The following is a 24,771-nucleotide window of genomic DNA, read 5'->3' as shown; positions in this document are numbered from 1 at the left end:
CACCAACAATGCTTTTCACAGCACTCTTCCCACAGGCTACAGCACCATAGTCTCCAACAATCAGAAGACCGTCTGAATTCGGACGTCGCTTTCCAGAAACATAACGCTTGCACAGCCCGCTGTCACATACGAAAATGCATAAATGGAGCAGTGGTCTGCGAATCCCTATCTATACTGGCCCCCCACTCTCGACGTATACGCGTATTCAAAGCTAGTAATGACCATCGACAACGCAGAGTCTAACCCCCCGCCATTCGAGGTGGTCAATGCTGTCGAACTCGTCTCTGAGACAGATAGCAAGATTACTGGCGTCTCTGTGTATTCGCAGCGCGCGGAAGTCACCCGTGTATTCAAGTTTGAGGTGAAGACCGGCCAGAACCAGGTCACTATCACAGGTCTTCCTTCTGCCATGGACCAGGGGTCATTCAGGTATGGGCCCTTATTCCTTCTATTGCTGCAAAGCCGAGGTTGTGGATGGGGTTACTACAGAGTTGAAGGGCGAGGCTCGGCTACCATCCACGACGTGACCATCTCCTGCATCCCAGCCGCTCCACCTCCCAAGGGGTCGCCGAAGCTGGAAGAGCTCGAAGGGGAGATGCTCAAGACCACGAAGGCGCTCTCGCGCGCTCGCATTGCTATTTCCTCTATTGAAACCTACATGAGCAGTGTCAAACCCGAGAATGTCGACGTTTCTAAACTTCAAATCATCGTTGACAACTACGAAGCCACGGCGGAGAAACTCGACGACAGGATCGCTGAACTGAACACAAAAAAGAAGCAGTTGCAAGACAGCATTGAAGAGGAGAAGACGGCGTTGTTCGGTCCCCAGAGGAACGAGAAACTCACGCTCAAGGCTGTGATCGGCGTGTTTGCTAACTTGGAAGGGGAGGTCGAGATTGCCTTGATTTACGGTGAGCTTTTGTCGACGGGCCTCGTCTTCATGACTGATATTGATGCCACTGCAGCTGTGAGGAGCGCCAGCTGGTCGGCGGAGTATGATATTCGTGTGGATATGGACACCAAAGAGAAGCCCGTTACCCTTGTTTATAAGGGCGCCATTACCCAAAACACCGGTGAGGTTTGTTCGCCTCTCGCCACTCTCATCTCGGTATCATATGGTGCAGATCTCTGACCCAGACTCCCTCATTGTAGGACTGGACCGACGTTCCCCTGAGCCTTGAAACCGCAGCTCCTACATTCGGTGTTGGGATACCTTCTCTTTCTACTTGGACTCTGTCGGTCTACGTCCCACCAGCCCCTGCCTACCGCAAATCCAAGGGTGGAATTCTTCTATTTTCATCGAATGGCCGCAGAGAGACTGTCGCTCCAACCACGGCGGCCCCTGCCGTACCTGCACAGTCCTGGGCGGCAATGCAAACATACGATCCAACGATCGAGGATAGCTATGTTCCAATGGTCCCTGAAGATATCCAGCATCGCAACCTGGAAGTCTCGAGCAAGGGGAATATCTCCGCTACCTTCAGCGTCCCCGGTCTCATGACTATCCCAAGCGACAACGTCGCGCACAACGTGACGATCGTCAAATTGGAACTCGATGCTGACATGGAATGGGTGTCTGTTCCCAAGCGCGAGACTAAAGTACATCTAAAGGTCGGTTTTTGCTTTCGTATTCTCCACCACGAGAGAAAGCTTACCCTTCTCATCGTCGGCAGGCTGTCGTCAAGAACACGTCGGGATATACCCTCCTACAGGGCCCGGCAAGCGTCTACGTAGACGGTAGCTTCATTTCTCGCTCAAATGTCCCACCTGTTAGCCCTGACGAGACCTTCGACTGTCCTCTCGGGTGAGTATTTCTCCGATTTCTTCGTTCATTCCAGACAGCGAACTGACACCCCGTTCGCAGCCTCGACCCGTCCATCCGCATCACCTACCCTGCACTGGCCAAGAAGACCGCTCAAAGCGGATTCATGTCCAAATCCCGCGTATATAACTACACCCAACGCATCACCCTGCACAACACCAAATCATCAGCAGTCACCAACGTAAAAATCATCGATCAAATCCCCGTCTCAGAGGACTCCACCATTGCAGTCAAACTCCTCTCTCCCAGCCTCCACCTCCCCGACAAATCGACTGGGGCAGGTAACGCCGCCAGTAGGCTCATCCCAGGTCAGACAGTGGAGAACAAGTTGGGCGTCAAAGTTCCCGCACCTGTTAGTGTCGCGAAGGGTGTTACAGCGCAATGGGAGGGTGTGGATGAAGTTGGAAGTGAGACTGATCTGGATGACCTGGGTGGGGATGGAAAGCTGGCGTGGAACTGCACGATACCTGCCCAAGGGAAGCTTAATCTGACGCTCCAGTGGGAAGTATCGGCCCCCTTGAAGACGCCGATTTCGGGCTTGTGAGTGCATGGACTTTTTGGTTGGAACCCGGAACTGCGGACGAGCGGATGTATACGTGGACTGTACGCTGGACTTTGTTACGGCGTTATATCTCCATTATCTGCTAGAATTGCATACGAAGTGTCATTGTGCAGTGTTTTAGAGAAGGACACGCGAGAAACTGAGCTATTTGCATACTTGATTTCATTCAAAAAGTCAAAGTGCAAACTACATAGAAACAGAAGATTCGCATACTTATTCATGGCTGGCATGGTACTATCATAAAAAGCAGGATGCAAAAGACGACCGCTCTTTGACCGTAATTACTGGAGCATTTTTGCTATTTGTACTTTCCTGTCGTGATGTTCAACCATTCGATCGTCGTCTAAAGGGAGGCACTGGTGGCACCCGCAGAGTCTTCGCTGTCATGACTGGCCACAGGCTTATCATGCTTTAAGGTCTAATGCGGTTTGAGGTATCTTTTGTGTATGGTCATGAAGTTACAGCCGGGAAACCGACATGCGTGTTGGTTACCGTCGGGATCGTGCATGGCTGCATGATTTCTCAGGCTCGAGTCGTGTATCGTCACGAAGTTACAGCCAGCAACCTGACATGCGAGTCGCTCAGCATTGGGATCGTGCACAACGGCATGCACTTTCAGGTTTTTTCTGTACCTGGATATGAACTTACAGCCGGGAAACTGACATGCGTGTCGGCCAGCGTTGGGATCGTGAGTGATGGCATGCACTTTCAGGTCCGCTTTGCTTCTGGTTACAAAGTCACAGCCGGGAACCTGGCATGCATGTGGCTTGGGATGCACACTGGAATGCAGTTGCAGGCTCTCTTCGTTTTCGGCTACGAATTTACAGCCAGGAAACTGGCACGCAGGTGCGTTGGGATTATGCGTGATGGCATGTCTTTTCAGGTACTCGCGGAACCTGGTTGTGAAAGTACAGCCGGGAAATTGGCAGGGGAATCGTTTGATGACGGCGTTCTGGCCGTGCACACGTCGTTCATGAGCTGTTAGTTTCGACCATTTCTCAAACTCTTTATTGCATGTGTCACAGACGAATGGCCCTATGCTCGGTGCCATGACGCTGCTGTGTTGGGCTGAAGATGAAGGTCGATGGGAGGTTTCGAGCTTAAAGACATTTGTACATGGCACCACTCCTGGCTTTTATATTATTCCGAATGGGTGGTTTGACCTTCGGTATTGCCAGTAATCTGTGGAGACCATCAATATCCAACGGTCCATGTCCAAGCGCTCTCATGGTCACTCCGTCGTTCGTAGTAAGGGCCCACCAAATGGGCAATTGGACATGTGTTGTACGCTCTCTGTTGTTCCAGCAACGTTTTCACTGTCTGCTACAATGATCAATGTCTGACGTGCGCAATGAGTAGTAACAATTGGAATATGAACTAAGCCCGTCCCCGATTCTGTAACTCCTCCCATGCCGAAAGACCAAAGAAACCAGGCAGATCCTTCCGCACCTCCTTCTGCCCTTTACAAAACTCAGCCTGTGCTACCTTCGCGCACGCCGGACACAAATCTTGCGCATAACGGGTGTTCCATTGTCCCAAAATCTTTGATGGCGGAAACGAAGGCCACCAGTACTTTGCATGGATCTCTCGAAGAGAGTTCCGACATGAAATCTTGTCTTTGCAGCTCCCGGCAGCGGGAATGATTTCGGGGATGCTCCAGAGCCAGTTGAACATCTTCCTAGCTGCTGCAGTGATAAGCTTCTCGCGACCAGACAGTAGGATTTGAATGAAATCGCGGGAGAATATAGCCCTCGTTCCGTCTTCACGAGCAAAACCTGTTGCAATACAAGACTAGACCATCGGTCAGCCCAGCCGGATACAGTGGCCCGGTCGAACATGTGAAAGGCTCACCATAAAGTCCTTCTGGGAAACAACGAGGTAGTATATCGCCGGAAGGCACGCGATAAGCCCAAACAGATTGGCCATATCAGCAACGTCGACAAGTGTAGTGCGGGCGTCCATCCTAATCCATTTCTCGGTCATCTTCATGTTGGTACTAGGAGAGTAGTAGATGCCAGAGAACGTCGAAAAGTCGGACGGAAATGTCTTCTCGTAGAGGTAAACCGCTTGCGATCGAAGATACTCGAAGCCGTATTTGTCGCCTAGGGTAAGCATGGCTCTGACCACCGAGAACGGATAGCTCGTGTCTGAGCGGTAAGTCCTGTACATATATGCGCATTTTCTTCAACATTATTTCAGTTGGTTGGTATCGCCACACTGACCTGTGCCCGTCGTAGACGATCTGAAGGACATAGGTCCAGTCCTGGACACTGTCGCCTTCAAGACGGACAACCTCGACTCCATCCACAAATCTCGGACGACGGGGACGGCCGCCGCCCGGTTTCCCCTTCGTCTTCTTCGCCTCGGGCTTCTCAAGGAACCTCTCTCGAAAGACTCGAGATTGAGCTGAAAGAATGCTCTTGTGCACACGAAACCGAGTATCGCCGACTTGTAAAATAACGTTCCCGTCGTCGTACCACACAGCTTCTGAGCGCTTGATTCTGAAATCCTCCAGGTCTGATAGGGTGGACTCTAGATCCGATTCTGAAACGAAAATAGTAGACAGCGGCGAGGAGTCTGGCGACTCGTCGCCAGGTCTAGCGCGTTTGATGCCGCGAGTTTCTGGCATGAGGTGGGGACTGGTAAGTTCCAACAACGACGTCGACGTGATGGAGGGTAGAAGCAATCAGTTCAGACTCCGAATGAGGTCCGCTAGACGCCCGTGATCATCGATTGGCATCAGCCCGACGTTTGCTGGGATTCATCTGTAGCGAAGAGTTGCCAGGCGATACAGGACCGATCTTTCACGATTATCCTGCACTGTTGATGAAGAACGACACTCGATTTCGGCGGCGCATAGTCCTCAAGCGCAGTTGTTCGACGTTCTACGAAGTCCCGAGTTTGAATGTAGCTTGCAAGATAGGCAAAGACATTGTACAAGGTAAAGAAAGTCGACGATTTGAAACGCTAGACGGGACACTCACGAAAGTCTCTCTTCAGGCTTGAACCTCCTGCGAGAAGCAGGATTCATTCACCGAGACATCAGCGGCGGCAACTGTCTGTTTTATCTCGACGAAGAAACCAAACGTCGCTGCGGGAAGATTGCTGATCTGGAATACTGCAAGGAATATCTTAAAATCGGAGCTCATGATCCTATCTCGGTGAGGGTCAAAATCGCCTTGGGTCAATGCCGAATATACTGATGTGCGGCACCAGGGCACGAAAGATTTCATGGCCGTCGAAGTGGAGAAGCGATCATTTTTTGCACCATCTGGTCGTCTACCATTCAAGCCGGAGTTTCATCGACACTACTTGCATGACCTGGAGTCACTCTACTGGCTCATGGTCTGGTGCGCCTTTGTCCTGGTCCCCGACGGCATTCAGCAAGTCGATGTGGAAATGTGGGAGAAAGCGTTCTTCGAGTTGTTCCCATTGGACACATCGGAGAACATCAGTAGGAAGGCGGAAATGCTTTACTGCCCTGGTGAACTGTCGTATGTGCTGGATAAATCTGGATGGGATTCTGACACTCTCAATGTCTTGGAGGACCTTTTCGACCTCGGGAATGACTTCCGGAACGAATACGTCCGGCTTCAGAAGATACCCCAGGAGGAAAGCGGCGGTCGTCGATGGGCTCAGGAACACTTTAATGCCGACATATATGACAAGTTCTCCAAAGTCTTGGACAGTGTTGGAAGCCGTCTTCCCCCCGGCAAACAGCAGACCATGTGGAAGATCCGTGGGTCCTGATTGACGCTTGAATAGCCCACCTATAATTGTCCTCTCAAAGTCCGCCCGTGTCGACATCGCGGCGCAGATTACTAGAGATTAGGGCCACTTTTTTGAATAGCCATCTTCAGTAGATTTTACTCGAGTAGTGCCCATCATAGTAACTAAAGTCCGTCTGGGCCGACGGCAAGATGTGCTGTATAACAGTATTAGGAAGAGTGTTGTTAAAAATGCATTCATTCATTCCTCCACACTTCAATAGCTTCGGCGCTCCAAGTAGGGTCCTCTTTCAAGACTCAGACGCCGACCAGATCCGGTGTGGACCTGGAGACCCTGTGCCCCAATCGTTATTTCCTCCCTAGTATCCAGGACCTCCACCGCCTCAACGACGTCACACTCTAGCCCACAAAAACCTTGAATGGCCCTCTTCGTACATACACCCTGATTGCTCGTTGCTTCTCCGAGTCCTGACGCCCATTGCTCACACCAGATTGCTACTTCACGTGTTCATAATAGCTGCAACCTGGTAACTACTACTACGCACATGGCGCATGCCAGCTCATACTAAAATTGGCACTTCACCTTCCGAATACGGAATCAGCCTTTACAGGGTGCCCGAAAAGTCTTTGCATCTCAGTTCTCTTCACCCCCAGCTCACCCTCATTGTTCTCCTTGTTTGTGCCATACGGCCTTTTTTCTTCCCGCCCACCTCCTCTTCACTGCGTCTGCTTGGTGTTCCTCTCCCATTTTACCCTGCACTTTAAGTTGTTTCGACATACATGTTAGTCTCCCGTAGTCGACATTCTTGCTTTTGGAATTGGCCATGTCCACCATTTTAGGTTTCCGCCGCTTAGCATCTCGTTTTTCGACGCTTTTCTAGTCCTCAAACCCTTTCATCGCCTCATCGATTCTACCTTTAGGTCGTTTTGTTCATCCACGATTCCTGAATCCCACATCCTCAGCGTCCCGTTCCGCCCGCGATCCTATTCCTACAAAGGCAGAGATCAGTACAGACTCGAAAGGAGGTCATCATGATCATGATGTACTAGTAGACGCCCGCGCCGTGATCAATGATCCTGGATGATCATTGATAACACGGTTCATCTGGATTATGAGATCTGGATTCTGAGGTGAGCAATCGGGTAGATACGTAAAGCCGTTCTTTCAAACTCATTGCTCGAACAGCGACAAGTTTCAACGTGCAATTAACCAGCACGCATTGGCGACTCTAGATAAAGGGGAACGGGCCAAGGAGACGTGTCAGCTATGATTAAGAACGACGATACTCGCATCCGGCGGCGCATAGTTCTCAAGGAGAGGTGCACGACGTTCTACGAAGTCCCGAATTTGAAGATAGCTTGCAAGATTGGGAAGGACATCGTCAAAGGTACAGTAGACTTCGTCAATGTCGAGTACTCCGATTACCAGTAGGCATTTCTCATCTCACAAATTCTCTCTTCTCTTCAGGGTTGAATCTCTTGCGAGAAGCAGGCATTATCCACCGAGACATCAGTGCGAGCAATTGTTTGATTTATTTCGACGAAGAAAGGGAGAGTCACTGCGGGAAGATCACTGATCTGGATTACTGCAAGGAATATCTTAAAATCGGAGCTCATGATCCCATCTCGGTGAGGGTCAAAATCACCTTAGGTCAATGCCGAATATACTGATGTGCGGCACCAGGGCACGAAAGATTTCATGGCCGTCGAAGTGGAAAAGGGATCATTCATTGGCCGTGCTCATAGGAGCGAGGCACCCAAGCTGGTGTTTCACCGGCATTACCTGCATGACCTAGAGTCACTCTACTGGCTCATGGTATGGTGTGCCTTTGTCCTGGTTCCCGTCGACATTCAGCAAGTCGATGTGGAAATGTGGGAGAAAGCGTTCTTCCAATTATTCCCATTTGAGGCACCAGTGAAATCGGTATCGGGAAAAGGATTGGCGCTCGCTTTCCCTGGCGATTTGTCGTCATCGCTGCAGGAATGTGGATGGGATGAGAATACCCTCGCTGCCTTGGATGACCTTTTCAACCTCGGGAACGACCTCCGGAACGAATATGCCCGGCTTCAAAAGATACCCCAGGAAGCAAGCGGCGGTCGTCGATGGGCTCAGGAACACTTTAATGCCGACATATACGGCAAGTTCTCCAAAGTCTTGGACAGCGTTGGAAGCCTGACGAACAGCAGACCATGTGGAATACCCGTGGGACCTGATTGACGCCTATAATTGTCCTCTCAAAGTCCGCCCGTGTCGACATCGCGGCGCAGATTATGGCCACTTTTTTGAATAGCCATCTTCAGTAGATTGTACTCGAGTAGTGCCCATCATAGTAACTAAAGTCCGTCTGGGCCGACGGCAAGATGTGCTGTATTACAGTTCTTGCCTTTGGAATTGGCCATTTGTACCATTTTTAGGTTTTCCCCGCTCAGCATCTCGTTTCTAGACGCTTTTCTAGTCCTCAAAGTCTTTCATTCATCGCCTCATCATCGACTCTACCTTTAGGTCGTTCTTCCGCTCTGCACTTCTCCCCGCTCATTCTTCTTTTTCTAGAGTTTCATATTCAGAGTCTAGACCGCTAAACCCCAGCCCCCACAAATAACAATACAAATCTATTTGGGTACCTGTTTTGAGGAGTCTGTCTTTTGGGCATCGATTACGTCTCGATGTATTCGTTTTGAATTCACTTCTTGGACTCGTTCTTCCCCTCACTTACACATCCTTAGCGTCCTCGTTCCGCCTGCGATCCTATTCCTACAAAGGCAGAGATAGCAGAGATCAGTACAGACTCCGAAGGAGGTCATCATGATCATGATGTACCAGTAGACGCCCGTGATCAATGATCCTGGATGATACTATCGCGGTTCATCTGGATTATGAGGTGAGCAATCGGGTACATAGATACGTAAAGCCGTTCTTTCAACCTCATTTCTCGATTATCCAGCACGCATCGGCGACTCTACGCGTCAGCTATGATTAAGAACGACGATACTCGCATTCGGCGGCGCATAGTTCTCAAGGAGAACTCGTGCACGACGTTCTATAAAGTCCCGAGTTTGAAGGTAGCTTGTAAGATAGGCAAAGACATTGTCAAAGGTACAGTAGACTTCATCAATGTCGAGTACTCCGATTACTAGTAGGCATTTCTCATCTCACAAATTCTTTCTTCTCTTCAGGGTTGAATCTCTTGCGAGAAGCAGGGCTTATCCACCGAGACATCAGCGGCGACAACTGTTTAATTTATTTCGACGAGGAAAGCGAGAGTTACTACGGCAAAATCGCAGATCTGGAATACTGCAAGGAGTATCGCAAAGTTGGAGCTACTAGTCATAATTCAGATCCCATCTTGGTGAGGTTCGAAATCACCTTAGGTCAATGTCGACTATATATAAGTATACTGATGTGCAGTGGCTCGTATGATCGTATCAGGGCACAAAGGAATTCACGGCCGTCGAGGTGGAGAAACAATTCTTCCTTGCGCCTTCAAGTCTCCTACCACTCGAGACAGAGTTTCATCGACACTACTTGCACGACCTGGAGTCACTCTACTGGCTCATGGTCTGGTGCGCCTTTGTCCTGGTTCACGACGACATTCAGCAAGTCGATGTGGAAATGTGGGAGAAAGCGTTCTTCGATTTGTTCCCCGGGGTCCAGGGCACATCGATGAAATCCTCTCCAGGCAAACTGGAGACCATCTGCTTTCCTTATGCACCGTTGAACGCACTGAACAGGTGCGGCGGAAGGGATGAGGATACTCTCACTGTCTTGGAGGACCTTTTCAACCTCGCGAACGACCTCCGGAGCGAGTATACCCGGCTTCAGACCATACCCCAGGATGCCCACGCCCATCAGTCAATATCCCAGGATTCCCGGCTTCAAAAGCTTATATACCCCCAGGATACCCAGCTTCATAAATCTATACACCCCCAGGATACCCAGCGGCCTCAAGTTGCAAGCAGCGGCACTCGTTGTCGATGGGCACAAGAACACTTTCGTCCCGACATATACCACAAGTTTTCCAACGTCTTGGAGACCGTTTCAAATCGTCTATCGGAGCCGGATCAAGTGTCGATGTCGATGTGGAAGTTGTACTGGGAGATGGAGATGGAGAGGGAGAGGGTCAGTGAGCGTGCCACTGGCAGTCATGCGTAGTATTCCGGATCCGATGGGACGTCCGCGTCAACGTCAATGGCATCGACTTTGGAATAGATATTAAGATATCGTTTTAACGTCTTACGGGAATGAGTACTATGCACCCAAGTAGGCTAACAAAGTCCTGAGGCACCCAGGGTTTCAAGCTATTGTCAATATACTAGTATGACGTCCACGGACAGGGATCCCTACCCCTAAGTATGCAATCCCGATCAAATTCTCGGCGTCGCGTTGATTAGTTCGCGACGCGACGCGTCTCGCACGAAAGCCCTCCACAAGAAACGAACGAGTGACCAGGAGTGCACGCATCATAATCCTCTCGTTCGATCATCCTCTCGCTCATTAGATCACCCCCTCGTTGGATCATGCTCCCGTTCGATCACCCTCTCGTTGGATCATGCTCTCGTTAGATCACACCCTCGCTGGATCATCCCCATCCTCTCGTTCGACAGTGTCACCCCCTGTGTGATCCCACTCCCGAGAATACAGAGCTCGAAGGATCGGATTAGATGTCTGCAGAACTTTTCAACGTTAACGTTGGTGTGCAGACTACGGGAGACTAGTGTACAGTATTCATAGTATTCATCGTAGAATCGATTAGAAGGTGTACAATTAACAGGGTGTCTAGTATTCGAATATAATAAGTACTCTACTAAGTGTTGACGATAGAAAAAGTGTGGCCATGGTCGTGGTTCAAATGGTGGTGGTCATAGTCGTAGTTCAAATGGTAGTGGTCAGAAGTCGTGGTCATAGTCGTGGTCATGACCGTGGTTATGGCTATGGGTTATGGTACCGCGGTTAATGTCATGGTCATGACAAGACATTACACCTTAGACATCAGATCTTAAAGTTTAAAACACCAATAGAGATGCATACGGGGGTGAATCCAATGAGATGATGCATGAGGCATAGGTCCCATCCCCATCCTCCCTCCCCATCCTCCCTCCCCTCTCCTCTCTCCTCTCTCCTCTCCCTCACCATCCTCCCCCTCCCCACCTCCCCCTACCTCTACCCCAACCCAAAAACCCCACTCAACCCCTCCCACACCTTCCTCCTCCCCGCCTCATGGCACACCCTCGCATCCTCCAGACATACAGCGCACAGCTGGTTCACGAGGGGCGTGTAGGTCGTAAAGTCGGTCCATTTTTCTAGGGTTCTGTGTTGCGAGAGGGGAGGAGGGGAGGAGGGGGTTAGTGGTTGGTTGAGAGGGAGGGAGGAAGGGAGAGGGGTTGGAAAGAGAGGGTTTGTGATGGTGTGATGGTGCGAGAGAGAAAGGGGGAAAGGAGGAAGGGAGAAAAGGAGGAAGGGAAAAAGGGGAGGGCGGACAAGGGAGCGAAAAAAAAAGCGAGGAAGAGAAAAGTGTGAGGAAAAAAAAGGCGAGCAAAGGAGACAGGAAACAGTGAGCAAAGAACAAAACCACCCACCGATTAACCTCCGGCAACGGCAAAAACACCTCCCTCACCAACTGGCCCGCTATCCGCCCGCAGTGGTCAGGTTTGAGACAGTCGGTGTTGACGCCGTGGTCTTCTTGGTTCCAGTTGCCTGTATCACGAAGGGGGGAACGTGAGTGAGCGAGCGAGCGAGCGAGTGAGAGTGAGTGCGTGTGAGTGAGAGACAGAGAGGTATAGAGAGAGAGAGAGAGAGAGAGAGAGAGAGGGAGAGGGAGAGAGGGAGAGGAAGATGAAAGCTCACCTAAAAGATCGATCCACGCAAACGTCATATCGTACTGCAACGCCAAGAGTCGTTCGCGCGCTTGTATGCATAGGTTCTTGATGTGTGGCGGGAGCATCGCTGGGCCGTTGGGCGAGTTTGGACGGGGGATGCCGTAGAGGAGGTCGTTCTGCACCACCACCAGCCACCAAAAAAAGGCGTGTAAGCATCGAGTTACAGAAAAAGCACCAAGGTCCAAGTATCATGCTCATGCCGCAAAGAGCGCGACAAGAACCTGGCCAAGTATGTAGAAGGCACTCACCAAATCCTGCACACACAAATAATACGCACTCGGCAACACCTCGTGCACCTCCATCTCCAACGCCAAATTAACAATATCAAACAACAGTCCTTCCTCCTCCACGATATACGTATACGTCTGAGGCAACTTTTCCCATTCCTCCAAACTCGCTGGAAACTCCGATTGGAGCCTCCGCAGAGCCTCGGCGTAGAGGGAGGGAAAGTGGTATTTGCGGCCGAGGCGGAGGAGGGCGGCGAGGGTCGCGAAGGGGAGGGCGTCGGTCGTGGTGTGGGGTTTGTCGTAGAGGGAGAGGAGGAGGTGGGTGAGGTCGGTGGGGTCGTCGTGCAGGATGATGAGGGGGCAGCCGTCGACGAGGGGCGTAGGGTCGGCGGCTTGGGGTGTATTGCTAGCGTTGATTGAGCTCCCCAACCGACCGATCTCGAACATATCCCTGAACACCTCCGAGTGCCGCGAGAGCATCGTCCGGTGCACGCGGAACTGGACGTTTTGGGCTTGGAGCACGACGGAGCCGTCGTCGAACCAGACGTCGGGGGAGCGCGTTGGTGGGGGTGTTAGGGTGTAGGAGGGCGGTGGGGTGGGGCGGTCTGGCGGGGAGGTGCCAGTGGGTTGGGAAGGTGTGGGGTGGCTGTGAGTGGGTTCGGAGGGACGCTGGGAAGGTTGTGTGAGTTGAGATGTCGAGGGTGAGGGTTCGGAGGTCGATGATTGAGAGGCGGGTTGGGGAATCGCGGCTTGGGAAGGTGAAGGTTGGGAAGACGAAGGCAGAGAAGACGACGCTTGCGAACGAAGCGCAGCGCAATGCGCACAATGCGGGCATCCTCCTCCTCCCCACACCGCCGCAGCACTGGCATCCATAGCAGAGTCGTCCTCTGTTCTCCGTCTTTTGAGAGGGGGCTGGTGTGATGTGTTGTTCAAAGTCGAAGTCGGCATTGTAGATAACCTTGGTGGTCTGTCACAGAGATTCGGAATGGAATGTACGAGGAATGCGGAGGCTCGGGTTGGAGATTGAAAGATGGTGATGGAGGACGATGAGTATCGCAATGCGGTGTGGATGAAACGTTGGACTTATATACTCGTCCGTCCTCCTCGACGTGTCTGTGCGCGCTGTGTCAGTTGATATGCCCGTCCTAGTCGAAAGCTACACCCACCCGTCTTCCTCGAAAGCGATGGCCGTGCTCGTACTGCGCGTTCGTCGTAACTGTGCTGGGAATCACTCCGCGTCCGCAGTGAAAGGAAGAGAACGAGGGCGTTCCAGACTATTCAACGCGCGGCGAAACCAAAAGTGATATGCCCCTTCCCGAACAAAGGCGGATATATCAATCGGTTAACCACCTGGTGGATCGGTCAAGTAGGTCCAGGTCGTGGTTAGTTAGTTGGGACTTGGTATGTGTGGTGGGTTCGTGCTCTTGTCCGAGCTGGTTGGTCGGTGTCGCGTGTGTCTGGTGCTATATATATATATATAACTGGCACCCCTAGTTCGCGTCGGCAGTGGTTTGGTGTAGCCTCGAGGCTGAGAAAGAGAGAAAGGATGATTGAGTTCTTTCTTTCAGCTGAAAGATCGAGTTCGAATTCGGAGGAATGATTAGTATTCTCGAGTTCTTTTTATACCCCTGCCTTCCCTGCAACTTATCTAGCTATATTCACCGGACGGTGAATATTATTATTAGGCGGGATGACTCAGTGGTCCGCCCAATTCGTGGAATCGATGAAGATGGTGGTGGGTCGCGACCAGAACGCGTGTTCAAGTTGTCCCCACAAACCCAGCCCATCAGTCTCCATTGGAACCGACTCGCAAATATATGTATGTACCAAGCGACGCGAGAATCTGAGTACTGAGTTATTATTATTGCGCTCCTTTCGCTCTTTAGATGTAATTTTGGGTGGGCGTGCAGCATACGCGTGTTTCACCGGGTCAGAACCTCCTATTCTCTCGCTAAATTGAGACACACCTAGCTATTATTGATAACACCAGGCCGACTGATGATGTTCAACTGCGGAATGGAATGGTGAGATGCACGTACACTGGGAGGTATGTAGTAAGTACGAAGGCGGCGGAGTCGGAGTCGGACGCTCAAGCGTTCATGCCCACGATCAAGCAGGAATCGAGCCCTCGGACCCGGTGGTAGTAGTAGTAGTGCCATGGTGCTTGCTAGACCCCCCCAACTCCCACCAACTGGAACCAGGCTAACAGACGTGGAATGGAGAGAGATCCTTCAAGATGATAACTTGCGAAGAAGAAGAGTCGAGACCCCCGACATGTGTAAGTCTAACTGTCTAAGGCTTGCATACTTAACCCGCCTTGATCGTAAACGAAGCCTGGAGCCAGGTTCGACCCTCGACTCTCAGAGTCGACTTGTATGTGCCGGGCCGCCCGGCAGCAACCAGATTTTGCCGTGCATAAGCATAGGCGTGTCCGCGCGTGAGACCTCTTGTCTCCGAACCCACTTTTCTCGTGTTTCTCAACTCTTTTTCTACTTGTTAAATGGCTTTCTCTCGTCTGGCCTCAAGAGTCAGTTTTACTCGCACCTGAATCAGTCAATTTCTCAAAAATCAGCCATGGTCCGGTTCTCTCTACTACCCCGCTTCAGTCTGGTTCTGGCAACCGCCTCGCTCGTGTTCGCCCGTCCCATCGCGTTTCGGCCTCATGACGAAGACAGTACACCGCAAACAGAGCTTGAACTCCTCAGCGAAGGAAACAAAGCTTTCAGGGAATCCGTAGACCCAGAGCTACTAGAGAAACTGGCTCATGAAGGACAAGGTACAATCTCCACTCCATTGACGTTGCTTCTTCGTTTAATTGACGATATCAAGTTCTCCAGCCCCACCATTCATGTTTCTAGGATGTTCTGACAGTAGGGTGAGCGAAGGAACCATCTTCGACGCTCAACCCGGCACCCTGTTCGCACATCGCAACGTTGCCAACCAGTTTCTCTCCACGGACCCGAACGTGTGAGTCCTTCCCGGCACCTCCGATTTTTGCTTTGCTTAACTATTCACCTCAGAGAATCTGCCCTGGCCTACGCAACCTCAGCGTTAAACGTCCACCACATCATCGTAATGGGACATTACGGCTGCGGCGGCGTCGCGTCTGCCATCATGTCCCGCCCCAAGGGTCCAAACATCGACGCTGCTCAGTCGGCTATCCACAATTGGATCGAACCTCTCCGAGAGCTGTACGCCTCGTCCGACAGGTGCGCTGAGCTTTCTATCACCTCCCCATAAACGACAAATCTAATATTTATATTTGCTGTGCCTCTCTCGAACGGTTAGACCTGAAATCGTTGACCTAAGGGAACGACTCAAGAACCACACCCGTATCCCCGAACCTCCCCTTCACGAACGTATGTCCTACCCGCCCCTACCATCCTTCCCGGCTCCCACCCCTCTGACATTAATATTCATCGTCTTCTTCCTTCCAGCTGGATTCCGCGCCCTAGTAGAAGAAAACGTCAAATCCACGGTCAGGAGAATCGCGGATAGCACTATCGTCCGAAACGTGAGTCCACTTCCCCCCGCATTTCTTCTCCATCCTCTAAGTTATTCCAACAACCTTGTTTGTAAAAAAAAAAAAAAAAAAAACAGCACTACGCACGTCTGAACAAGTCGACCTCCAACTCCAACTTGGATTCTGATCTCGACGTGACCTCCGAGAAGACTGGCAGTCCCGACACGTCCAACCCCTACATCCATGCGATTAAGCCCAGGCCGAAACCGAGACCCCATGTCCTCTTCATCCACGGTTGGGTATACGACATCGAAACCGGCAAAATCGTGGATCTGGACGTCTCAATCGGTCCACCTGGAAAAAAGATCCCGCGCGTACCGTCACTCGATTCTGTCCTCAAATCGACCTCGACCTCGGCCTCTTCCACCACCACCACCACCACGACAACGATGACGATGACGATGATTTCTCCAGAAGATGATGATGAAGATGAGCAAGTCGCCGCCAACCGTGACGACGCCATGATTCCAGAGTCGGACCGTACTGCGACGACGCACGACGACGACGAGAAGAATCCCCACCAACGCCCTCTCGCTTCTCCTCGACAAGCAATAATACCCCACAGACCCCCATCGATATCTTCCGTATCCCGTTTCCTCCAACAACTCCCGGCGATCCCTAGCCTAAGCCAATCCCCCCTCCCGGCTCTCACACAAGTCCTGCGACTAATTCAATTCGACTTGAAACGCCTGTCAATGTGAACATGTTGACACACCCCCTCGAGCTCGATCCCATCATAAATATAGATTTGTCGCGACATTAAATAAGAGGGCAACAACACTACTTGTTTTCTTGCCACTACTTGTATTGCCAGGCAGTGATGCGCCAGAACCGGACCCAACAATACATAGGAATAGCAAAGCCCGACGGATTCGTTGTCCGGTCATCATTAAGTACCATATGGGTGCCATATTTCCTACCTTGGTCCCTCCTCCGCGTTCCCGGTCCCTTGTTGGTACATATGATGATGTAGGTGTAGGCCCTTTCGAAAAACGACAGACACGCGTACAAAATGAAACAAATGAAAAACCACGTTCCGATTTTTTTTTTTTTTTTCTTTTTTTTTTTTTCCTCCGGATCCGATTTGAGCGCTTAAAGTCACCTATGAATATGCAGTTGCTTGCGGTTTTCGGGATGCGACACTCGAAGGGTACGATGTCGATGATGCCAGTTGACCAGTCCCAACTCCAACAACAAAGAGAAAAAAAAAAAAATCAAGAAAGAAATTCCATGTTTCAAGGGGCCGGACACTTATGCTACTACATATATGTCTCTACAAGTAGCCAAGCACCGCGGATGCTCTTGAAAGAGTATGACAAGGTATGGATGGGGGTGACCGGTGACCCTGACGAACTGCTCCAGTTTCGAGCTCCAGCCACGCCGCCACCTCGAACGACCTTTTTACTCCTCCTTCCTTAAACTCCAAACCTCCATTCCCCTATGTAGGACCTACATCTACACACACACACCACCCAACCACCCCCTACATCCATCTAAACAGCCTTAATCCCAGCCTCCTTCAACTTCCCAACCAGCTCCTCCACACTCCCCACCTTCCCACCGCCCACCCTCTTCGGCGGCTCCTCAACTTTGAGCGTCTTGAGCTGGGGCGTAAAGTCCACGCCGAGGGCTTTGGGATCGAGTTTCTCGAGCGGCTTCTTTTTGGCTTTCATGATGTTGGGGAGGGAGGCGTAGCGGGGTTCGTTGAGCCTGTTGAGTGAGTGGGTGGGTGTGAGTGAGTGTGAGTGATTGGGTGTGGGTGTGGGATTGGGAGGGAGGGGAAGGGGATGGGAGGGAGAAATGAGAGGGGCAAAGAAAACGAAAAAAAAACAACGCACCTCAAATCAGTAGTAATAACCACCGGCAATTTACACAACACCTCCTCTCCACCACCATCAATCTCCCGAGTAACTTTCACCTCCTTCTTCGCAGCGTCCAACTCGACTTTGCTCGCAAACGTCGCTTGCGACCAGCCCATCAGCCCTGCGAGCATTTGGCCCGTCACGCCGTAGTCGTCGTCGATGGCTTGTTTGCCTGTTATGCAAAAGGAGAGGGAAGGAGGGGAGGGTTAGTTTTGTTTTGGGTTGTTTCGTAAAGAATTAGAACCACAAAACGCACCGAGGATAACCATATCAATCTTATCCTTCTCCTCCTTGCCCTCGTTCTGCTTCTCGATGACGGCTTTGAGGGTTTTGGCAACTGCGAGCGGCTCGACGGTCGTGTTCTCCGCTACTTCGACGTGGATGGCGGAGTCGGCGCCCATGGCGAGGGCTTGGCGGAGGGTGTCGACGGACTGTTGGGGTTGTGTTGTTGCGTTGTTGTTGTTGAAGCGATGAAGTGGACAATTCAGGACGTCGGGCGTGTCAAGGGCGTTCGGCGTCGAGGGACGTCAGAGGGCGAGAGGCAGGCAAAGCCAACGTTGGGAATGTTCGGTTAGATTATGGAGGTTGAGGTGGGGAGGTCGGACAATAGAATAGCGTAGCAACATTGAGTCCAACCGGTTCATCCAGCCTTATACAGAGTAAAAGTAAAAAAAATACAGACCTTGGCAGGACCGATGCTGATAGCTTTAATGGAGGCGATGTCGGCTTTGAGTTTTTCGCGGAGGCGGACTGCTTCTTCGACGGCTGTTCGTTGGTTGGTTGGTTGGCATCCGGGGTGCGGGGAACGACATGAATGAGAGGACGGGCAAGGCACGATGGAGGGACGGGTGCGAGAAGGAGTCGGTAGGGCGAGTGCCAGCAAGAACCCATCGGTAGAAGCGAGAAGGTACGACGGACGAGGAGGGGAGACGAGCGATGACCCTCCGTTAGCACACGATACCCCGCACAAGGGACCATACAAACGCACCAATCTCGTCGAACGGGTTCTACACGTCGCAACCCAACACCAGTACCACCACCAACCACAGCGGATGGACCACCACAACCAATCCACAACACAACACACACCACCACCGAATTCACAAAACAAAAACCGAGTAAATCCGTCAGCTCTTTCCTATCCCTATTACCTCTGCCCAGAGAAGAGGACTAGAAACCCACCATCGAATGCTTGACATTAGTATCAATACCCGTTTGCTGGGGGTTGACTCGGATCTTGACAGCATAGTCTACGGCTCTGTTGGGAGTTGCAGTTGAGGGAAGGGGTTCGACAGCAAAAGAGTGGTCGGGGGCATGGTTCAGGGAGTAGGGAGGGGTGTATGTTGTAGATTGTCGTAGTTTGAGAGTCGGGGATGTGGTAGAGGTGTCAGGGAGGTACCGCGACCGTTGGGGGAGGTTTGGGCAAGTTCCATACAGGTGTCGTGGTAGAGGTGTGGTATAAGCAGTTCCGGGGTACCGCGTTTCAACGCCATATCGTCCCAAAGAAGAAGACGACGTTTGTTCAAGTCACCAGTCCAACGTCCAAGTTCACCGTCCAACCGCAAAAGCACCAAAAATCCAAACACCATGGCACGTATTCAATGTAAGAGTTTCGAATGTAGGCGTAAATGATCGAGAACATTCATCAGTACAAATTCATAGAATCGAAAACCTAAACCAAGAGACACACGCACCGTTTAACAGGAACGAGGATGTTAACCAATCTCGCTGGTGTAGGTCGCATCTTTCTTCCACCAATGTTATTTCACTCTAGCCCTCTGCACAATCAGGGAAGATGATTAAACAATGACCCTAAACATAGAGACGAGACGAGGCGTACCGAAAAACAAGAACAACAAAGGAACACCAAGAAACAACCCAACGAGAGGACAGCGACGACGAGGGACGAAAGGTTCCCGCCGGTCGTCGGTTCGGACGGGACTTTCGGAACGCGTGGGGTAATGCGGCAGGTTGCTCCCACGATCGCGCCCCATGTGTTTCCTGCGCAGACGTCGAGAGATTATCTTATCTCTGGGGGAGGATCTTATCTTTCGAGCGCTTCGCGGTTCATCATGAACTTGAAGGCCAAGCACTGAGGCCTGAGGCCTGGAGAATATACAAGGAGCGGAGAGCACAATGTACCCATAATAACAACAGAAAATAGTATACGTACGTTCCCAATGTGATAGCAATACCGAACGTCCCATGCCTACAGAGCCGAAGAAAACAAAGAATTGAACAGACACAGTCCCAATACCAAGTCCAATCAATATACGAGTAAAAACGAACAACCAAACCAAAGAAATCCGCAAACCAATCGTAAAATAAGTAACTGATAAAGATACCCAGGCCACAACCATCCCACCCCGAACACAACATCACTCCAGGAGGTCAGTCCACTTCCACCTACTATGATTGTCAATCATAAACAGGCCCGCTCCTCCTCCTCCAAACGCCAACACCAACACCATCCCCATGCACAGCGGATTCAGTCACAGCCCCAGCACTAATCCCAATCTCCTTGAGATCCGCAGAATGCGGAATGGCAACCTGCGCAACAAACGTTCCCGCTCGACCGCGTTGGATCCATCCTCGTTCTCGTTCTTGCTCTTCTTCATCTACATTCCCATTCCCATCCCCATCACCGTCCCCATCACCGTCTCCACCCCCACCCCCGACGTCCTCCCTTCCACGATGACGATGACCACGTCCCGTAAACGCAGATCCCTTCGCAACATCACTACGTCCAAACCCCTCACCCTGATCCGAGTCAAACGACCCATCATAATAATAATTCGGGTGCGTATAGTCCTCCTCAATCTCGTTAATATCAAATTCTTGGTCTGAGTCTTCCTCCTCCTCATCCTCACCACCCACACCTTTCGCCCCCGACTCATTCCCACCAACGAACACACGTACCGCAGGCCGATGGAGCATCCTGGACGAATGGACGTGGGACACGGGTGGTCGGTCGGGTCGAGCTGCAACAGTCGTACTCGCCGTTTCGTCGCCATCCTTCTTGCCTTTGCCATGTGTTCGATGCGGCCTAGGTTCTTCGAATACGTGTTCACGAGATCGAGGGTGGTTGTCTCCGGATGGAACTGTCGAAGGAATGTCAAAACCAGGAGATCTCGGCGAGCGCTGTGGCGACGGGTAGGGATACGGCTCGCGGAGTTGGGGATGGAGAAGTGGGTGGCCGTAGTCCTTCGAATGGACGGCATGGACATGGGCGCGTTCATGTTCATGTTCTTCATCTTCGTTTCCATCACGTTCCTCTTGTACTCGTTCTTCCCTTGCGTCACCTTCTCCTCCTCCTCCTCCCCTTGATCCACCCCCTCTCGATACACCTCCACTTGACACCGCCCCTTCAGCTCGCCCTCGCCCATCCTCCAACCGCAAACGCGCCTCCTTCCCCTTCTCACCCACCCATACTCCACCACTCGTACCACCAGACGTTGTTTCTAACATTGTAGCGCCAACGTGTTCCGCGGGTTCCTCCCCACTTCTACCTCCCTCCCCACCCTCACCTCTGTCCCCACTTACACCTCCCTCCGCAACCCCTCCACTCACCCCTTCACTCACCCCTCCCTCCCCACCCCCACTACTACTACTACTACAACTACCACACACCTCAAACGTAAACCGCCCCCCACCCTCCCACTTCCCCGCAATCATATCACACAACCGCCTCGACTCATCAGCCGTGAACCCACCAGACGTCATAGCCTGCACCAAAAGCGTGAAATGGGCTTCAAGGGTCTGTTTGAGTTTAAGTTTGAGGTTGAGGTCGGGTTTGAGTTTGTGTGGGGGAACGCGGGGAAGCTCTTGGGATGGTTGGACGTCTTGACATATTCTGACGTCTTGAGAGGTTCTGACATCCTGGGATGTAGACTTGGACTGCGACTCGGGTTGGACACTATCCGATTCGGGTTCAAGTACCTGAGGCTGCGGCTCAGCAACGGACTCAGCACCCCTCGAACGAGAGCCAGCCTCGTCGATCAACCTCCCAAACAACATCCCGAGCGAGTATACGTCGTGCTGTGCGCAGGGGTTGAACGGTTGTCGGGGTGGTAGTGGGGGCGGCGAGTCGGTAGTAGAACGTGGTGGAGGCGACCCTGCAGCAGAAGAAAAAGTACGATTGGAAGCAGTCGGAGTAGGCGTTGGCTGCGGTTCCTCTACGTCTTCAGGACGAATCGAGGTAGATTCTCGCTCCTCCTGCTTCTCCTCCCGTTCCCTCTCCCTCTCCCTCTTCCCTTCTCCTTCTTCTTCCCCTTCAACCTCTACTTCACCCTCACCTTCCCCATCCCCATCCCCATCCCCGTCGACCTCCACTCCACCCTCCACCTTCCCTCCCTCCCCACCCAACAGCGACCCACCTCCAGCACCAGAAACCGCACCAGAAACATGCGACATCCTCCTCGCATCCGCAAAATCCACAAAGTAATAGATCGGCCTGTTCCCCACCGATCCCAATTCCGATTCAGAGTTTTCAACTTCGCCGGTGGGGGAGGAGGTGGAGAAATCGGCCGTTGTTGTCGAGGCGCTGCCAGTGTCCGTCGAGCCACGCGACTCAGAGTCGGCGGACGACGGGATGGAGGAGGAGGAGGTAGTAACACTGCCGCTGCCGCTGCCGGCCATTGATGTCGATGAGGAGGTAGATGAGAGACCTGACATGATTTTAGACAACTCTTTAGTGTGCTATGTAAATGGAGAAAAGAGGGCGCAACGCACCAGTAGACGCGGCACTAACACTCCCCACGGACCCACTCCCGCCCTCCCTCGACAAGAAAACACTCATCAACGACTCTGTCGAACGCGATGGCCTAAGCGAACTCGGGACGACGGGGACGCGGTCAACCATGAACGAATCGGGCGAGGCGCAGTTGAGGTTGTAGATCCTTTGCGAGTTTAGGAATGCCAGGCCCTAGTAGTAGAAGTAGAAGTAGAAGGGGCGATAGAACATTAGGTTAGTAATGAATGGGCGTTACGGTTCCTACTTTGTTAGGAGGCAAGTACAAAGGTGACGCACAGAAAGCAACTGCCTGAACAGGTCAATGTACTGTTCAACTGTTTCGAACCGGGAAACGACGCTGGAAAGGGGCTCGAGTCGGCCAAGTACGAGTTGCACATGCATATCATCTTCCTGAGTCTCCGTGTCCTTCCCGACGGGCAAATCGCCATCCGAGCCCTTGAGTGTTTCTGTCCCAGGTTCAACTCCCGAGAGTCCCTTCTCCCCACCCTCCGAAACATACAAAACATCCAGAATAGGCGGTGTATGGTTCCACCGGTCATTCCGGACTTCACCAACGTTGAGTTCGAGCAAGAGACGGAGTTCGGGGGACGATAGTGGGAGGTGCTTGATCGTGGGTGGAGGGGTGTAGGGCGAGAGGGGTGTATGCAGTGGGAAGATTATCTACAGGATAGAACCGATACCAACACAGTGAGTTAACGCACGACGTGGGGAATAGCAAAGCGTACGAGGTTCCTAGCGTCAACATGAAACTGCCCTTCGTTGAGCATCGCATTGGAGATGGGATCCAGCAGTGCCAGAGGAGGATCGCCGAGTTTGCGCCGCTGACACGCTATCTGCGTCTCAATCGACCTCAGGAGAACGCGCACATCGTGTCCCGTCTCGCTCCACGTATGCGCCATCGGTAGATGGAACGACTTTCCCCTCCTCGATTTGGTCTTCTTCACTCCTTTATCACCACCCAGCGACGAAGACGAGCTCAACGCCTCCTCCGCGTCGTATGTATACTCGTACTCGAGCTCATCGTCGGTTGGTTCGTGCGTTGCGGTGGTGTGTGTCGTGCCGCTCTCCGCACTCTCGAGGTCGCTGCTGTCGAAGTCGTCTTCGGCTTCGCCGAATAGGTGCAGCTGCTGCCATGGATCCAGGTACCCGTGGTGCAGATACTTCTCGGGGTCGAGTTTGGCGAACTGACGGGGCAGAGGGGGGTGGAGTTTGTGGTGGTAGTACGCGGTTGAGGTGAAACCTTTGACCTTTCCGGGCATGCGTTGGAGGGGGTGCCCGTGCGTATAGTTCAACGCTCCTTCCGAGTCCGTATCGGTTTCTGTTTCAGTGGACGAATGATGCGAGGATGAGGTTGACGATGCATCAGTGGTGTCGGATTCGTGGAGGGAAGGAGATGAAGATGAATCAGTATGGGGCGGAGCGTCGGGCTTTGGAGAAGGGGCTACACCGTTCTGGATTGAACCTGGTGGTAACTGGGAGAAAGCGTTCCGGTAGGACTTGACGTTCTGGAGCGCGCGAGAGTGATAGTCCCCTCCTTCGCTCTGGACGCTATCGTGAAACTGAGCAGTGGGAATGAACACCTCGGAATTTGTAGTCTCGCGGGGTGGGAGGTGCGGTCGCCTCAGCCCTCCCTCATCCTCCTCCGGTTCACCATCCGCTTCGTGTGTGTCCGGGCTTAGCGGCGACCACTTAGCAATAGGCGAACGGCGCGAGGCGCTAGGGCCTCCACTGGCAGAGCGAGGAAAAGGTGAAGACGCAATGTAGGAAGAGCCCGGCGTCGAGTTTACGGCGCTGAATTCGCTGTCAGGCGACCACTTGGACCCGAGTCTAGCTTCTTCCTCTTGAGACGCTGAAAACTGCCAGTTATCATAGGCGTCGTCGTAATAGTCAAAGTGGGGTGAAGAGGAATCAGAGGTTTGGGAAGTGATAATCTTGGGGAGGCTCGAAAATTTGTTCGAGGTGGCCGTGCTTGGTGGTCGCAAAGGGGGGCTGGAAGAACTACTTGACGTGGCCCTTATCCCTTCGTTTGAGTCGGAGCCAGAGCCATCGGACAAGTCGATCGTTGGGAACCGTTTGTTTTTGGACCTGGATTTGGCGAGGTTGGCGTTGTCCGCGTCAAGCTCGTCTGCAGTGCTGTATTGTGCGTCTTGAGGCGGCGGTGTGACAGACATTGTCGACCGCAAAGTGGAAATAACAGGCGTTGAGAGCGCGGTTGCGTATTCAGCCGAGTCTGAACTTGAGCAACGTCAGTATGGATGCGGGGCCTGGTCGGAAAACCCACATACGACGAAGAATTGCCGTCGAGATTGTTACGCGCGGTCGACATGGTGGTTTTGTCCAAAGTTCAGAGGCCAAACATGTCTTCTGAGTCGTTTGGGATCGACATGTCTCACTCTCGGAGCTCGATCTGGGTCGCGGTG

General features: G+C 52.2%; 10 protein-coding genes across 10 annotated transcripts; 6 read left to right on the top strand and 4 right to left on the bottom strand.

Annotated features, from left to right (window-relative positions):
* Positions 1–182: 182 nt before the first annotated feature.
* Positions 183–2,366, top strand: CC1G_03066 (mucoidy inhibitor A; the record flags this gene model as incomplete). The annotated part of the gene is made up of 6 exons (XM_001840785.2): positions 183–429; positions 490–911; positions 966–1,078; positions 1,153–1,611; positions 1,674–1,804; positions 1,865–2,366. The coding sequence occupies exons 1-6, from the start codon at positions 218–220 to the stop codon at positions 2,364–2,366; spliced, it is 1,839 nt and encodes a 612-aa protein (XP_001840837.1). The 5' UTR covers positions 183–217.
* Positions 2,367–3,761: 1,395 nt separating this feature from the next.
* Positions 3,762–5,013, bottom strand: CC1G_03065 (hypothetical protein; the record flags this gene model as incomplete). The annotated part of the gene is made up of 3 exons (XM_001840784.1): positions 3,762–4,175; positions 4,236–4,545; positions 4,607–5,013. The coding sequence occupies 3 exons, from the start codon at positions 5,011–5,013 to the stop codon at positions 3,762–3,764; spliced, it is 1,131 nt and encodes a 376-aa protein (XP_001840836.1).
* Positions 5,014–5,086: 73 nt separating this feature from the next.
* On the top strand, positions 5,087–6,134 carry CC1G_03064 (other/FunK1 protein kinase; the record flags this gene model as incomplete). The annotated part of the gene is made up of 4 exons (XM_001840783.2): positions 5,087–5,091; positions 5,156–5,325; positions 5,385–5,545; positions 5,601–6,134. 4 exons carry the CDS (start codon positions 5,087–5,089, stop codon positions 6,132–6,134), a joined length of 870 nt encoding a protein of 289 aa, XP_001840835.2.
* A 1,245-nt stretch (positions 6,135–7,379) lies between these two features.
* On the top strand, positions 7,380–8,330 carry CC1G_03063 (other/FunK1 protein kinase; the record flags this gene model as incomplete). The annotated part of the gene is made up of 3 exons (XM_001840782.2): positions 7,380–7,500; positions 7,581–7,741; positions 7,797–8,330. 3 exons carry the CDS (start codon positions 7,380–7,382, stop codon positions 8,328–8,330), a joined length of 816 nt encoding a protein of 271 aa, XP_001840834.2.
* Positions 8,331–9,082: 752 nt separating this feature from the next.
* CC1G_03062 (other/FunK1 protein kinase) lies at positions 9,083–10,262 on the top strand (the record flags this gene model as incomplete). Its single annotated transcript, XM_001840781.2, has 3 exons — positions 9,083–9,206; positions 9,287–9,459; positions 9,540–10,262. 3 exons carry the CDS (start codon positions 9,083–9,085, stop codon positions 10,260–10,262), a joined length of 1,020 nt encoding a protein of 339 aa, XP_001840833.2.
* A 1,008-nt stretch (positions 10,263–11,270) lies between these two features.
* Positions 11,271–13,161, bottom strand: CC1G_03060 (hypothetical protein; the record flags this gene model as incomplete). The annotated part of the gene is made up of 4 exons (XM_001840779.1): positions 11,271–11,418; positions 11,687–11,804; positions 11,955–12,102; positions 12,235–13,161. The coding sequence occupies 4 exons, from the start codon at positions 13,159–13,161 to the stop codon at positions 11,271–11,273; spliced, it is 1,341 nt and encodes a 446-aa protein (XP_001840831.1).
* A 1,427-nt stretch (positions 13,162–14,588) lies between these two features.
* On the top strand, positions 14,589–16,437 carry CC1G_03059 (carbonic anhydrase; the record flags this gene model as incomplete). The annotated part of the gene is made up of 6 exons (XM_001840778.2): positions 14,589–14,650; positions 15,085–15,180; positions 15,234–15,422; positions 15,523–15,572; positions 15,651–15,727; positions 15,883–16,437. The coding sequence occupies 6 exons, from the start codon at positions 14,589–14,591 to the stop codon at positions 16,435–16,437; spliced, it is 1,029 nt and encodes a 342-aa protein (XP_001840830.2).
* Positions 16,438–17,229: 792 nt separating this feature from the next.
* Positions 17,230–17,999, bottom strand: CC1G_03058 (electron transfer flavoprotein subunit beta; the record flags this gene model as incomplete). Its single annotated transcript, XM_001840777.1, has 3 exons — positions 17,230–17,446; positions 17,575–17,770; positions 17,855–17,999. 3 exons carry the CDS (start codon positions 17,997–17,999, stop codon positions 17,230–17,232), a joined length of 558 nt encoding a protein of 185 aa, XP_001840829.1.
* Positions 18,000–18,434: 435 nt separating this feature from the next.
* On the top strand, positions 18,435–19,694 carry CC1G_15072 (hypothetical protein; the record flags this gene model as incomplete). The annotated part of the gene is made up of 4 exons (XM_002910692.1): positions 18,435–18,724; positions 18,894–18,936; positions 18,981–19,201; positions 19,421–19,694. The coding sequence occupies 4 exons, from the start codon at positions 18,435–18,437 to the stop codon at positions 19,692–19,694; spliced, it is 828 nt and encodes a 275-aa protein (XP_002910738.1).
* Positions 19,695–20,016: 322 nt separating this feature from the next.
* CC1G_03057 (hypothetical protein) lies at positions 20,017–24,677 on the bottom strand (the record flags this gene model as incomplete). Its single annotated transcript, XM_001840776.1, has 5 exons — positions 20,017–22,265; positions 22,330–22,522; positions 22,628–23,011; positions 23,077–24,586; positions 24,637–24,677. 5 exons carry the CDS (start codon positions 24,675–24,677, stop codon positions 20,017–20,019), a joined length of 4,377 nt encoding a protein of 1,458 aa, XP_001840828.1.
* Positions 24,678–24,771: the final 94 nt, after the last annotated feature.

The sequence above is a fragment of the Coprinopsis cinerea genome (genome assembly GCF_000182895.1).
Source record: "Coprinopsis cinerea okayama7#130 chromosome 8 map unlocalized cont3.8, whole genome shotgun sequence".
NCBI classification, from domain to species: Eukaryota; Fungi; Basidiomycota; class Agaricomycetes; order Agaricales; family Psathyrellaceae; genus Coprinopsis; species Coprinopsis cinerea.
This window is presented reverse-complemented; position numbering and strand designations above follow the sequence as displayed.